Below are 14899 nucleotides of genomic sequence, written 5' to 3'. Positions count from 1 at the left end.
GTCATTTCTCAGACGATCCTTTCTGGTCACACTGCACATCGACCTAAGCATTCTCATCTCCGCTACCTCCATCCTGCCAATGTTATTTTTCCTCAGGGTCACAGTCTCCATAGTATACGTCATAGCTGGTCTCACTACTCTCCTGTAGATTTTGCCTTTTAGATTGATCGGCACCCTCTTATCGCATAGCACTCCACCCATCTCTCTCTCCCTCCAGTTCCTCCATCCCACTTCCTTCTCAGATTCACCATCCTCTTATTGTTGAACCTAAGTATCTAAAGTCACTGACCTTCCTGATGACATTTCCTTCCAGCTCCAGATCTGTCTCCTGGCTGCCATCCACTTTGCAACACATATACTCTGTCTTACTTCTACTCAGCCTCATAACTCTCTTCCAGTACTTTCCTCCAACTTTCCAGTTTAGCCACCACTTCTCTTGATTCCACACACAGTACGATGTCATCTGCATACAACATAGTCCAAGGCGTGTCTTCTCTCACCTCCTCAGTCACCACCTCCATCACAATATTAAACAGGAACGGACTTAATGCTGACCCTAGATGCAAGCCAACTGTCATTGGAAAACTTCTCTCCCCCAGGCAGGTCCAAACTCTTGTCTTCACATTTCTGTACATCTCCTGCACCAGCCTGACATATTTCTCTGGTGCCTTCTTCTCCCTCAGACACCTACAGACTTCTTGCCTTGGCACTCTATCATATGCTTTTTCCAGATCAATAAATACCAGATTTAGCCCCTGTTACTTCTCTCGAAACTTTTCCATCATCTGTTGTAACCCAAAGATAGCATCTGTCGTCGATCGACCAGACATGAAGCCAAATTGCTCCTTTGCAATCTCCACCTCCTTCCTCAGTCTTCCATCAAGAACCTGCTCTAGGATTTTCATTGTGTGCGACATCAACTTTATTCCTCTGTAATTCTTACAGTCTTGTGCATTCCCTTTACTTTTGTCGATGGGGACAAGAGTACTTTCCCTCCATTCCTTGGGTATATTTTCCTGTTGACAGACTTTTATTAACAGGTCCTACAGCAGGAGGTCAATTCCTCTTCCCCCCAGTGTCTTCCATGCCTCCACTGGGATCCTGTCAAGGCCCAGTGGAGGCATGGATTTTCCATTCTTCATCCTCTTTATAGCCTCCTTCACTTCCACTCTACTAATGTTCTGCACCATCCCCTCATAAGGCTCCTCATCTTCTCTGTGAGTCCTTGCATTTTCTTCATTCAAAAGCCCTTCAAAGTATATTCTCCATCTGTTTCTTACATCCACATCCCTACTTAATACCCTTCCTCCAGAGTTGTTGATCTGCCTCACATGTACAATATCCTTTGATGCCTTATTTCTATATTTTGCTAATCGATAAATCTTTCTCTGTCCTTCCTTTGTTTCTAATCGATCATAAAGATCTTGATATGCCATGGCCTTCGCCCTGTGCAACAACTCTCTTGACTTCTCATTTTTTCTCTCTGTACTCTCCTCTGTCCTCTTCCACTCTTGATTCGTCCCACTTCTGCTTTCTAGCCCATCCAAAATCCTCTATAACACATTCTCCCTAAAACGGTTCTTCCCACTCTCTTCTTTTAAGCGAAACCACTTAATTGTCTTCCTCCCATGGCTTCCAAAGATTCTTATCTTCGACCTTATTTTAGTTTGCACACAGCAGCCGGTGTTGCTGTGCCACTTGATCTGTTGGGATTACCTTACAATTTGTTACTGCCTTAAGATGTTTTCTTCTAGTCAAAATGTAGTCAATCTGTGGATTGTTGTTGCCACTTCTAAATGTTATCAAATGCTCTTCCCTCTTACAGAAAAAGGAGTTCACAATTGCCAGATCAAAAGCTACTGCGAAGTCCAAAATCCTCTCTCCTTCCTGGTTCATCATTCTCACTCCATGGCTGCCATGCACCCTTTCACAGTCCCTATTCTGTCTCCCTATGTGTCCGTTCGAGTCTCCTCCGACAATCACCATCTCGTTTTCTTCCAGTTCCCTCATTTCTTCATCTAGCACATTCCAGAATTCATCTTTCTCTTCTGCTGTACAGCCAACTTGTGGAGCATATACACATAAGATGACCAGTTACTCTTCTCCAAGACCCAGTTTCATTCGCATGATCCTGTCGTTCCTCCTACTCACTTCCAGTACTTCGCCTTCGTCCTGCTACACACCACAATTCTGACACCATTTCTTCCCTCTTTATTCGCTCCAGAGTAGAACAATTTATACCCATCTCCTAGTTCCTTCGCCTTTTCCCCCCTTCCACCTTGTTTCCGCACGCATAAAGATTTTCCTTTATGCATGGCCAACTTCCTTTTCCTCATCATGTCTGCCACCTCTCTTCCCCTTAGAGTCATGCTTCCAACATTCAATGTTCCCACTTGCAACATTCTCTCCACTTGCTGGGCTCGCTTCTTTAACTGCACCCACCCTTGATGCGGTAGCCCTTGTCCACTTCTCGCAGCTGTAGGGCGATGTGGCTGCACGTCACTTAAGGGGTACGCCCTAGCCCTTGTATCACTTTCTTTTCGAATCATTTGATCATAACTAGAGCTGGCAGTGAAGTTTTATGACCGGATGCCCTTCCTGACATCAACCCTTGGCATTTATCCAGGCTTGGGACCGGCACCTATTGGGGCTAGCTTTCCCCCTTCGGTGGCTGCAATAAGCGAAATGACATAGCAAGATAAGAAAGATAGGTAATCGATATTATTATCTCTTCTTTTAATAATTTTCTCTTCCAAGCTGAAGCCTTTTAAACTCTCTTATTCATTAATAAGCGACCAATGAGGAAGAAAATTGTTGATAGGAAACTAGTAAGGAATTCTGAAACTACGTTGAACATCACAGCATGTGAGAAGAGGGCACACAATAAATGACGATGATCAATTATCTTGGTTATATCCATTTGCTTCTGCATTACTTGCACATTTCAGAGTAATAAACTAGCAACAAAACAGAGTATTTTATAATCTTACCTTTTATAACTTCTAGAGAAAATGTAGATTCATCTGGCATATTCCGTAAAACCTGAAAAGAAAATCTCAAATATAAGAACTGCAGTTCTCATTCTCAAGGATCAACTTTCAGAAGTGAACTGTAGATCATCTCTGAAAGCTGATCCACTTGAATCATTTTAACTTTCTTACATTCTTATCACATCATACTTTTGAATATGATTCATTTTTATCATGCTCAAAACTATATGGTGATTATTTCTTATTACAAATCCCCTGTAAATTCTTGTATCCAGAACTAGCATGAATACTGCCATCAGTAACATAGTGAATGACATATGCTTGTTTTTGTGTCTTCTCTACATAGAAATTGGTGAACATCTTTATGTTGGAACATGATATTAGTGATGACTAGTATGTTCTGATCAGAAATCAATTAATTAATCCATTATCATTAACTGATTGGAACAATGTCTTCAATACTAATAGTTGAGTGTTTTGGCTAAATTTATTCCATCAATAAATGTTACAAAGCTAGTATAGTGATGAACCATTTATTCAAATGGTTCACTATACTAGCTTTGCTTCTGTTATCTATTTCCATAATTAATTTGCCATCTTCACTAAAAATTGTGCCTAAATAGTTAAAATATCGTATTTGTTCAATAGGTTCTCCATTAAAAATTCAGTGAACATTTCATATTCCTGCCTGTTTTCATACTTCTGGCCTTTTTATTGCTAATTTTTATGCAAATTTGTTACAGATGTTATTTAATTTAATTAAAGAATTCTGGAGATTCACACTGGATCAAGCAAAGAGCTAAGCTTTGTCTCTAATCCTGATATCATGTTTATGGTCACTTTCTTTCATTATAGAGTGATGAATAAGAGAGGAGAGAGATAGATAGTGCAAATCCTAGTATCATACCTGATTTTACATTAAACAAACTTTCTGTATACTACTTCAATTTTAACTGTTGACTTTCAAATTAAACTTATAAAGTGACAGTAGAAATGGATAAAGGAAATGGCTACACCATGATATTGCTGGACTTTGCAAATTTATTTGACAGAATATCACATGGGAAACTATTACAAAAGTTCAGGGCCGGTTAGGTTTTTAGGCCTCAGACCGAGGCCATGCACTTTCAAATTTCTAAGAAAATTTGATAATAGAATTTTTGATGTTTCAGAGATGTATTGATATGGGAAATATTTTATATATAACTATATGCATTTAATGTTTGTAAATTACGAGGGTGTGTGAAAGGTTCTCGGCCTAACAATGAAAAAACGAATTTATAATTTAAAAATTATTTTTATTTTTCAACATAATCTCCCTTAAGACTAATACATTTATTCCAGCGATGCTCCAGCACCATTATCCCGTCCCTGTTGTGGTTCTCAGTAAGATCTGCAAAATATCCCTCTATAGCTACAATCACTTTTGATTCAGAGAAAAACGCTGACCAGTGAGGAAGAGTTTGTTTTGGGAAGCGATAGAAGTCAGAGAGAGCCAAATCTGGGGAATAGGGTGGATGTTCCAATAATTCATAGTGTGGATCCCTTAATTTTCCCATTGCCAAAACACCTTTGTGGGCAGGTGCATTGTCCTGATGAAAGATGATTTTTTTCTTCTGTAAATCGGGTCTCTTCTCATGAATTTTTTCATCTAGTCTAGTTAAAAGATCGAAATAATATTCCTCGGTTATTGTCTTACCCTTTTCAAGATAATTAATAAACAAAACTTGTAGAAGTAGGGAGATTCTTGTTCCATTGTATAAGGCTTTGATTAAGCCACACATCGACTATTGTGCCCAAATTTGGTCACCTGGTTTTCAGAAGGACGAAGAGATGTTGGAAAGGGTCCAGAGATAACTGACTAAGGTAGTTTCTAACCTCTGGAATGTCGAGTATGAGGAAAGATTGAGAAGATGCAACTTGCAGAGTCTGGTGTGTTGAATCTTGAATGGAAAATTTTATTTTTAAATTTGATTTATTCAGGATTCAACAAGAATTGGAAAACAATTAAGAGATACTTGAGCTTTAGTATAGAAACTGATTGTAAAAGGGGTATATAGAATGAATAATTTATATAATGATACAAAGCATGAATCAAAAATGGCAATTATTCTGTGTGAAGAATTATGTTTTAGTTAATTGTAATGGCCATAATATGTTCTATGTGAAACGTATGTAATCTAACGTTCAAGGTGCTTGGGCAAGCGTTACGCTTGTGGCAGTGTAAATTATCAAAAAGCGGCTAACGCTCAGATTCGCAGAACACGCTGACCTAAGGAAACGCAGTGACTCGGATGGACTAGCGGTAAAAGAAGGTGAGTGTCGGGTGAAGATTGGTAAGAAAAAAGAGGGCACTAAAGGTGAGAAATAAAAAGGGCTAGCATAGAGCCTATAGGTATAGGCTCTATGCCTATAGAGCCTATACCTATAGGCTCTATAGGCATAGGTATGTGAATTACAGTTAAGTATTAAGTGTGAACGAACATTCTAGTGAGGAACTTTAGGTGATTAGCGTTAACTGCAATGGTCTAGCTCTATAGGTATCTTTGTCTCAGATTGTGAATTAGGTAGAGTGTGATAATTATGATTTGTAGCCTTTAACACAGCATGATAGGATAAATTGAGAAGATTAGAGATTTGATATATGTATTTTGTACATATATCAAATTTTTGAACCAGGGCGAACAGCAAAAAGTCAGCTACTGGAATAAATCTGAAAGCACACCCCAACTCAACATCACCAGAGTTAAAGATCAGTACTATCAACATAAGCCTGAATGGCAAAGAAATGGAGCTAGCTGAAAAATTAGATAAGTACCAGATCGACATAATAGGGGTGACTAAAACAAAAAAAAAAGACAAAAACTGGTGAGATCTTTCTGAGCAATAAATACAAAATGTTATATTCAGGAAATGACAATCAAGGAAAAGAAGGAGTAGCCATAGTATTCAACACAAAATACGAGGCCAATCTTCTTGAATGGCAGGCAGTCTCAAGTAGAGTGATGTGGGCAGATATCAGAATGGGGAATTGGTCAATGAGACTTATATGTGCCTATGGTCCCACAGAAGGTTCTACTAAGGTAGAAGTGGAGGAATTTTTTGATGCTTTAGAAAAAGCAACTGACACAATGAAAAAGGAAAATTTGGTCCTTGTTGGAGAACTAAATAGCAGAGTAGAAAATGATTGTCAGACATACAAAAATATTTTGGGAAAATTCGGAGAAAAGAGCAAAGCTAATAATAATGGCAAATACCTGTTGGATTAATGCTCAGGACATGGACTGGTTATTACTAACACCATGTTCCAACATTAAAATGTGCACAAATTCACATGGAGAGAGAAGAGGCAAGGAATAAGAAAAGTCTCATTGACTATGTTATTGATGATAGTGATATTTTCTCCATGGTGCAGGACACCACAGTGTACAGAGGATTTGAAATTGGAAGTGATCACTATTTAGTCTTGAGCAGGATAAAATTGAATTTCATATTGAAAAGAATAACATGTAAGAAAGTTTTAAAGCGAATAAAAGTTGAGCAGCTCTCAGATGTGAACTGTAGACTAAAATACACAAAGATTATTGAAGAAAAAATGAAAGAGTTTGAGAACAGGAACCAAACCTTGGAGATTCAGTGGCAAGCCTTGAAGAAACCCTGATTGATTCAGCCAGAGAGGCATGTGGTGAGGTTGTCTGCAAGGATAGAAAAATCAGAACTCCATGGTGGACACAGGAAGTTAAAGAGGAAGTGAAGGAAAAGAAGGAAGCATATCAAAAGTTCCTGGCAAATAAGTCAGCTTTTGCTCTTATAGAATACAGAGACAAATGTAAGAAAGTGAAATACAGTGTTTAAATTAGCTAAACAAAAGTCATGGGATGACTTTGGCAAGAACATAGAAAATAAATATCAAGAAGGTGGTAAGATATTCTGGAGGTTGTTGAAGAAGCTTAGAAATGGAGCAAAGAGTGCTGTAAAAGGAGTTAGAGATGATAAAGGTGACATGAAAACAGGAGGAAAAGATATTCTTGAAGTATGGAGTAATTACTTTGAAAAACTGCTAAAAGAAACTAGCAGTGATGATAGCACAGTGGTAAAAAACACTGCCCATGCATGTAGTCAGGAATACATACCCATACTTGAAGCCATCAAAGGCTTGAAATGTGGAAAGGCAGCAGGAGTGGATGATATTCGACCAGAAATGTTGAAGTATGGTGGTATAAAAGTCTTACAGTGGCTGCACTGCATAGTTCAGAAGGCCTGGACAGAGGGACAAATTCCTGATGATTGGTTGAGAAGAATCGTGGAAGAAAAGCTTGGTGAATATCAAGGATTCAGGCCAAATAGAGGCTGTCAGGATCAGATCTTCACTTTATGACAAATAGTTGAGAAAGCATGGGAATATAACCAAGATCTGTATTTAAGTTTTGTCGATCTGGAAAAGGCATATAACAAGGTGCCAAGAGAGAAGCTATTCAATACAATACAGTTATATGGTGTCAATGGGGCATTATATCAAGCAATACTTAGTCTGTATTTGAGTTGTAAGCCAGCAGTTAGAATTGAAGGAAGTACAGGAAAATGGTTCAATGTTAAATCTGGTGTGAGACAAGGATGTACATTATCCCCTCTGTTATTCATTATCTATATGGATCACATTATGAAGGAAAGTGGTATTAAACATGATATCAGAATTGGAGACGTTAATGTCAGCTCTTTGCTTTATGTGGACGATGTTATACTTCTAAATAAATCTGCTACAAGTTTGCAAGATTCCCTGACTAAATTGAATAACTGTTGTAATAGATATGGTATGAAGGTCAGCATTAAAAAGACAAAGACAATGAAAATAGGTAGAATTGCTGAAAATGTCAACTGTGTTGTGAACGGGGAACCTGTGGAACAAGTAAAACATTTCAGCTACTTAGGCATGATTTTTACTGAAGATGGTAAATTAAATATGGAAATAGACAACACAATCAACAAAGCTGGTATGGTAGGAAGTCAATTGAATAAATTCATATGGAATAAGAGAGAAATTAGTCAGAGCACTAAATTAGCTTATATAAGACAGTGTTCAAACCAGTTTTAACTTATGGATCTGAGAGCTGGGTCAGAAGTAAAACACTTGACCAAAGACTAGAGACCATGGAAATGAGAGTTCTGAGAAAGATTAGAGGTGTGAACAGATGGCATCAATGGCAATATCATATTAAAAACGAGGATATTAGGAAAGACCTTGACATTGTCAGCATCCAGAAATGCGTTAGCTGAGCTAATCTCAGGTGGTATGGTCACTTAAACAGAATTGGTGAGGAAAAATTAGCAAAACAAGTGTTCTCCGCCAGGTTGGCAGGAAAACGACCCAGAGAAAGACCAAGATATAGATGGATTGATACAGTACAAAGTGCCTTAGACGATAGAAATACAAGACCTGATAATGTTGGAGTCTTGACAAGTAACAGACTGATCTGGAGGAAAATTGTAGATAGGAAGTTAGAAATGATGTACGTTTTTCATGTAGTACTATCTTATCCTGTACACCACTTGAGGGTACATGTCAGGAAATTGATGATGTATTTTGTACAGTCAAATGAGTGGAATCTTAAAAGAAGCCCATGTTAAATTTCCAATTGAGTTCTAAATATCAATGATAGCTCCTCACCTGAGTATGACTTTAATCTAATAGTGAGAATGAATGTAACTATGTACAGTTTAGTGATCTTAATAAACGTTCTTTATGTTTTAACCTGAAATTAGCCTGTGTCTGAATTCAACTCATCGCTGATAAATTCGGAACCTAATGCGGAGAATAATTGAATATTTATAGGCCACGATTGCAAACATCATTGAGTATAATTAGTAGATAATTAGGTGCTGAAGGATAAGCGTTGGGATAATCACCTCTGTATAATTTCTGAGAGAAGTTCCCTGGTTAAGGAAATAGGACCTTTATCCGAGAGTTCAATACACGCGGTTACTCTAAGTAGTCAGCCAAGTAGATAGATAGCCTTTGTAGTTTAGCACCACAGCTTGTGTTAAGATAGGATTATCAGGGTAATCAGTTTAAGTCAGAAATAAAGTAAATTGATTAACACAAGGATGAGATATTGAAGGTATATTGAAAGTAAAGAAAGTGAATAAAATATAACAGGTGGACAGGAGGAAGAGGAGAGATATGATAGAGACCTACAAGTTGATCCTATAACATTGATCCTATAAGGGATTGTTATAGGATCAATGCTGGAGAAGTTCTACAGAGTAAAACCAGAGGTCATCCCTGGAAACTGTATAAAGAGGGTGTGAGTAGTAGGGGAGTGAGAAGCACGGTTTTTTCATGAAGATGTAAATGATTGGAATACCTTGCCTGAAAGTGTATGTGCAGATAATTTGAGTTTGTTTAAAACACGGTATGATGAGCTGTGTGTATGATAAAAAGATAATAATAATAATAAAATGCCTTTAGCATCCTAAAACACCGATTCCATGACCGTTCCTGCTAATGGAACCGACTTCTGTGCACTGTTCTGACTGCTGTTTGGATTCTGGTGTGTAATGGGATTCACCATTCCGAGTCTCATCCATAGTAATAAACTGACACACAAAATCAGTTTTATTCTTGTTAAAATGCTCCAAGCACTGTTCAGAGATTTTCATGCGAGTGCATTTTTGATCTGCTGTGAGCAAGTGTGTCACTCATCTTGTGCAAAGCTTTTTCATTTGCAATTCTTCATGCAAAATATATCCTATACATTCTTTTGAAATGCCTATAGTCTCAGCAATTTCACGCACTTTGACTCGCTGGCCATCCAATACCATATCATGCACTTGATCAATGATTTCTGGTGTTGTTACACTTTTTGGAAGTCCTTCACGTGGATCATCTTCAAGGCTGCTACAGCTACTTTTAAACTCAGCAGCCTCATTTCTTAATTATCAAAAACGAAGGAGAAGAGTGCCCATAAACTTTTATGAACTTCAAATGAATTTCTTTTGCTGTTAAACCTTCTTTTACAAAGAATTTTATAACTGCACAGAACTCAATTTTATCCATTTCAAGGGATACAAACAGCAACACTTTTGCTTCAGACAGCTATATAAAACAAACTACTTGATAGAATGACTTGCAATTTCACATGGATGCTTATGACAGATGTACCAACTTAGGAAAAAAAAAAAACTTGCCGAAAGTGTTGCCATCTATTGTCGAGGCTGAGAACTTTTCAGACCACACTCGTATGTTTAATAAAATTATATGATTTTTCAATTAAAAAATTATTTTTTGCAAATATTTTGGGACCCCACTAATAACGTTTTCCCGAGGCCTCGCAAAACCTCCAGCTGGACCTGCAAAAGGTGGAGCAAATGGCAATGGATATGAAGCTAGTTGCATGGATAGGGAGGTGGCTGACAACAGACACCAGAGAGTAGCATATGCTGGAGTGAAAATAGGTGAATGATAATGAGAAGTGGAGTACTTCAGATTGGTGTAGTAACTTCACTACTCTTTAATTTGTATATCAATGATATAGAGTAAGATTTAAGAGGGGATATTCAATTGTTTGCTGAATGATGTAAAACTGAGGAGAGAGCAATAGTTGATAAAGGTAATGTAGATATCCTGCAGAACGATTAAAATAAATTGGCATTTTTGGCAAAGGATAATGATTGTTAATTTAATGTTGCAAAAGGTAAGGTTATGCACTTCGGGTTGAAAATGTTACATATGATGTATCATACTGATGGTACTTGATTGCAGGAAATTGATGGGGCTAGAGACTTCAGGATAATGGTGGACAGAGAGTTGAAGTCCAGAGGGCATATCACGAAAGTTGGTAAAATGACGTAAAGGATTACTTCGATGTTAAAATATGCTAACAAGTAAAGACAGGGAAATTATTATCCCTCTTTATAAGATTATGATTCATTTTGACTACTGTGCACAGATTTGGTCACTTGGGTTTCTTTGCAAGAAGAGGTGATAGAGAAGATTCAGAGATGAGTGACTAAGCTGATGATACAGGTCTGTTCCACAGATTGTGTCATCAGCTTCCTATGAGGATAGGTTTGTGGTTGTAAAGTTTTGCTGACAGGTGAAAAAGAGGGGACATGATAGAAACTTTTAAGATATTAAAGGGGATTTATAAAATTGATGCAAAGGGAATTTTTCAATATATGACAAATAGAGAACTAGCCATCCATAGAAGTGGTGTAAGAGAGTGATTAGTAGGAGTGTGTGGACCAAATGTTTTGCATGGAGAATGGTGAATGAGTGGAATAGATCGCTAGAATTAGTTGCAAGTTTTCTGACAGTGAATGAGTTTAAGGAGAGGTATGATAATGATAAGTTTTGTATACATAATAGTTAGTTTAGGTCTCCCATGATGAGTCTCTGGAATTCATGGGGATACCATATAATAATAATAATAATAAATTCCCTTGTTTCCCATGATTTCTCAACTATTTTGTCTGAATGTAGCATGTTCTTCTCCAAGTTTCTCTTTCACAATTTTTTTTTGTTTCAAGTATGCTTGCATAAATCTTACCTAGAATACTCTGTAATGAAACACCTCCATAATTTTTAGATTTCGTTTTATTTCTCTTTTTATAGATCTGAACTACAGTATGAGCTCTGCTCTAATCATCTGGAATTTGACATTCTAATCAGATCTTCTGAATTATGCAGCATAGCCAATGCAAAACTTTCATACCTCCATATTTGAGCATTTCTGTTTGAATGTCACTACTCCAGTTGCCTTTCCATATTTCAGGCTTTTGATAGTTTTTTCTACTTCAAGTATTGATATGTACTCCTGATTGCAATTCTCTTGAATATTTTCTACCACTGTTCTGCCACTTCTTTCATTTAATAATCTTTCAAAGTTACTCCAGATACTGAGAACATCATTAGTTTCAATTTTTCATTTCACCTCTATCATTTCTGATTCCTTTTACTTCACTCTTTCCTTCATATCTAAGCTTTTTCAATAGCCTCCAACATTTTACCACCTTCCTCATATTTATCTTAATTTTTTTTTTCTTTCTAACATCTTTCCATCATTTTTCATTAACTGCTTTTACAGATAGTAGCTTAATTCTTTTGCATTTTTTTTTTTTTTTATATTCTACTAGGGCAGCTTCCTTGCTATGAATTTTTCTATATGCTTTTTTCTTTTTCAGGATTGCTTCAGTAATTCTTATATTCCTCATGGAGTTCTTATACTTCTATCCTTGTAGATAACTTCACCACATGCCTCCCTAGCTGAGTCAATCAATGTTTTCTTCATTGTCTGCCAATGGGAGAGTCCAAGGCTTGGTTCTTGTTTTCAAACTTGAATTCTCTTGAATAATATTTGTGGAGTTTTACAGCTCATCTGTGAAATGTAAAAGCTGTTCAACTTTAATTCTTATTAACCCTTAATTAGTTGCATCTTTGTTTGTTACATAATTAGTCGCATGGGGCCTATTTGACCCCAAAATTAATGTTATATTTCTTTAATTTCTCATGAAATGTTTTTATTTATTATAAGGTTGATCATGGTGAGTAAAATGAAATAAACAAATCATTAATATTGCTTTATTTTTATATTAATTATTAACATTTTAATTCAGTCTTAATTTTCCATACAATTATTGCATCTTATTGAAGAATGCTTATTGCAACAAAAGCTCAGACATTTTTCACATTTTGACCTTATTTTACGATCCTTCAATCTTGGACATATTACACAGTGGTCCCGGGAATATCCAGAAGTGCTTGGATCTGGTTGTAGAGCTTCTGGAATAACCAAGTTTTCTCATAGCTTTTTCCAGACTTACCTTGGTACTTGTGGAATATTTAAATGCTTCTTTTGAAATGGCCTGGTCAATTCCACGGATAATTTCTTTAGAAAGTCCCGTCTGCTCATTTTAGAACTCTTAAGTAGTCCAAAATTATACAGAACATATGCATTTATTGCAGATAATTCAAGAAATGGAAAAACAGCATCAATGACCATCTTTTAGTGTGTCTTCCAGGGTTACTTCAAAGGGGGGGTAGCAAGAAACTCAGCTACTCAAAATCACAACAAAAATCCATAATTGGTTTTGTCAGCAATCGAACGTGAATGATGGCTGGGGTGAAATAAATCCCATGTGACTAATCAAAGGTTAAAACTTTCTTACATATTAATTTATCTTTTCATTATGATATTCATTTTTATCCTACTTAAAACTAAATGATGACACTTCCAATTTCAAATATCTCGTATACCCTTGTATACTGAACCAGCATGAAAATATACTTTCTTTTAGGGTTACACGGTGATCAGCATTCATTTTAAAAATTTTATGGAATTTACAACTGTGTTAAAAACTTTTTTATTATCCCGACGTTTCGATCTTCACATCAAGATCATCATCTGGAGCGTACATAAGTATACAGAACAAGCTGAGTTATATCCTGTAAGCTAGAGAAACAATGATTTGATCTCATGTTATTCTACTGCCATGACCTCTGGTGAAAAAAAAAAAAAAAAAAAAAAATATATATATATATATATATAAATAAATAAAAAAATAAAAATAAAATAAAATAAAAATTTTTACATCAAGCTAAATTCTATTTTTACAATGACAGGAATAAACATTCTTTTAGATAGTTTTCTTTCAGAAACAATTGGTGTCCTATTTTTAGTATAACAATTCTTATTTTTGATTTACAATACTGGATTTTTTACAGTCCTGTTTATAGCTGTTCTTGGTGAGGAAGGTCGAATATATACCTTCCATATATTTGGGATTTTTAAACCATCATTGTTGTTCAGATTGGGGTGGTTGCTGCCTGCGAGATTATCAGATTATTACCATCTAAAAGAATGTTTATTCCTGTCATTGTAAAAATAGAATTTAGCTTGATGTAAAAAAAAAAAAAAATTATTTTATTTTATTTTTATTTTTTTATTTATATATATATATATATATATATTTTTTTTTTCCATCAGAGGTCATGCCAGTAGAATAACGTGATCAAATCATTGTTTCTCTAGCTTACAGTTAATGATGTAACTCAGCTTGTTCTCTATACTTATGTACGCTCCAGATGATGATCTTGATGTGAAGATCGAAACGTCGGGATAATAAAAAAGTTTTTAACACGGTTGTAAATTCCATAAAATTTTTAAAATGAATGAAAATATACCTCCATGTGAATATATATGCACATCTTTATATTGAAATATTATGCTAGTAATGACTGGTTCATGTCCTGAACAGAAACTCAACAAGTACTTATTATTATTAGCTTTGTACTTGTTTTTCCAAATTTTGTCCGAACATTCCCATCTCCCGCCCTGCTGTTTAGATCTTTAACAAGGACCAGCTATTCACTTTTTTTTTTTGTCAGTTGCTTTCTCTAATGACTCAAAAAAAAACAACATTTTTTTTCTCAGAACTTTCTGTGTGATTACAGGCAAAAATAGGTTTCATTGTCCAATTCTATATTTTGAAGTTGCCTTCATACCTCTATGTGAAACTGCCTTCAAATCAAGAAGTTAATCTTCATGTTTGATATTGAATGTTATTGCTACTCCTTCCTTTCCTTGATCATTATTTCCTGAATATAGCATCCTCTAATTAGTATTTAGCAGGATCTAACTTATATTAGTTTTCTTTGTCTCAATAATACCAATTATACCTACATGGTACCTTTCTATTTCTTTTGGTGCTTCACTTCTTTTCCACTGATACTTCATATGCTGGTTGTGCATATCTTCAATTCTGCCAATGTTGCACTTGTTCCAGTAGCAGACATTTCACTGTTCACTCATTTTTTCCACTTTCCTGAGGAAAACAGTGTGTGTGTGTGTGTGTGTGTGTGAGACATGTTTCGTCTAGCATGAAATTTCTTCATGCTGTACCATTGTGTGTGT

The 14899-nt window shown here is 36.1% G+C and overlaps 1 protein-coding gene across 7 annotated transcripts in view; it reads right to left on the bottom strand.

Annotated features, from left to right (window-relative positions):
- Positions 1-14899, bottom strand: part of LOC150093675 (transcription factor CP2-like) — a 357564-nt gene that overhangs the window by 18665 nt on the left and 324000 nt on the right. For all 7 annotated transcript variants that reach the window (XM_090412621.1, XM_090412620.1, XM_090412622.1 and 4 more), the window contains one exon: positions 2991-3042. In XM_090412621.1, the coding sequence (XP_090268747.1) occupies positions 2991-3042 (52 nt within the window). The remainder of the gene's footprint in view (positions 1-2990; positions 3043-14899) is intronic.

Source organism: Typopeltis vanoorti, chromosome 23, assembly GCF_054136105.1.
Source record: "Typopeltis vanoorti isolate ZY-2024b chromosome 23, IOZ_Tvanoo_1.0, whole genome shotgun sequence".
NCBI lineage: Eukaryota > Metazoa > Arthropoda > Arachnida > Uropygi > Thelyphonidae > Typopeltis > Typopeltis vanoorti.
Note: the sequence above shows the minus strand (reverse complement) of the source record. Positions and strands in the feature narration are given on the sequence as shown.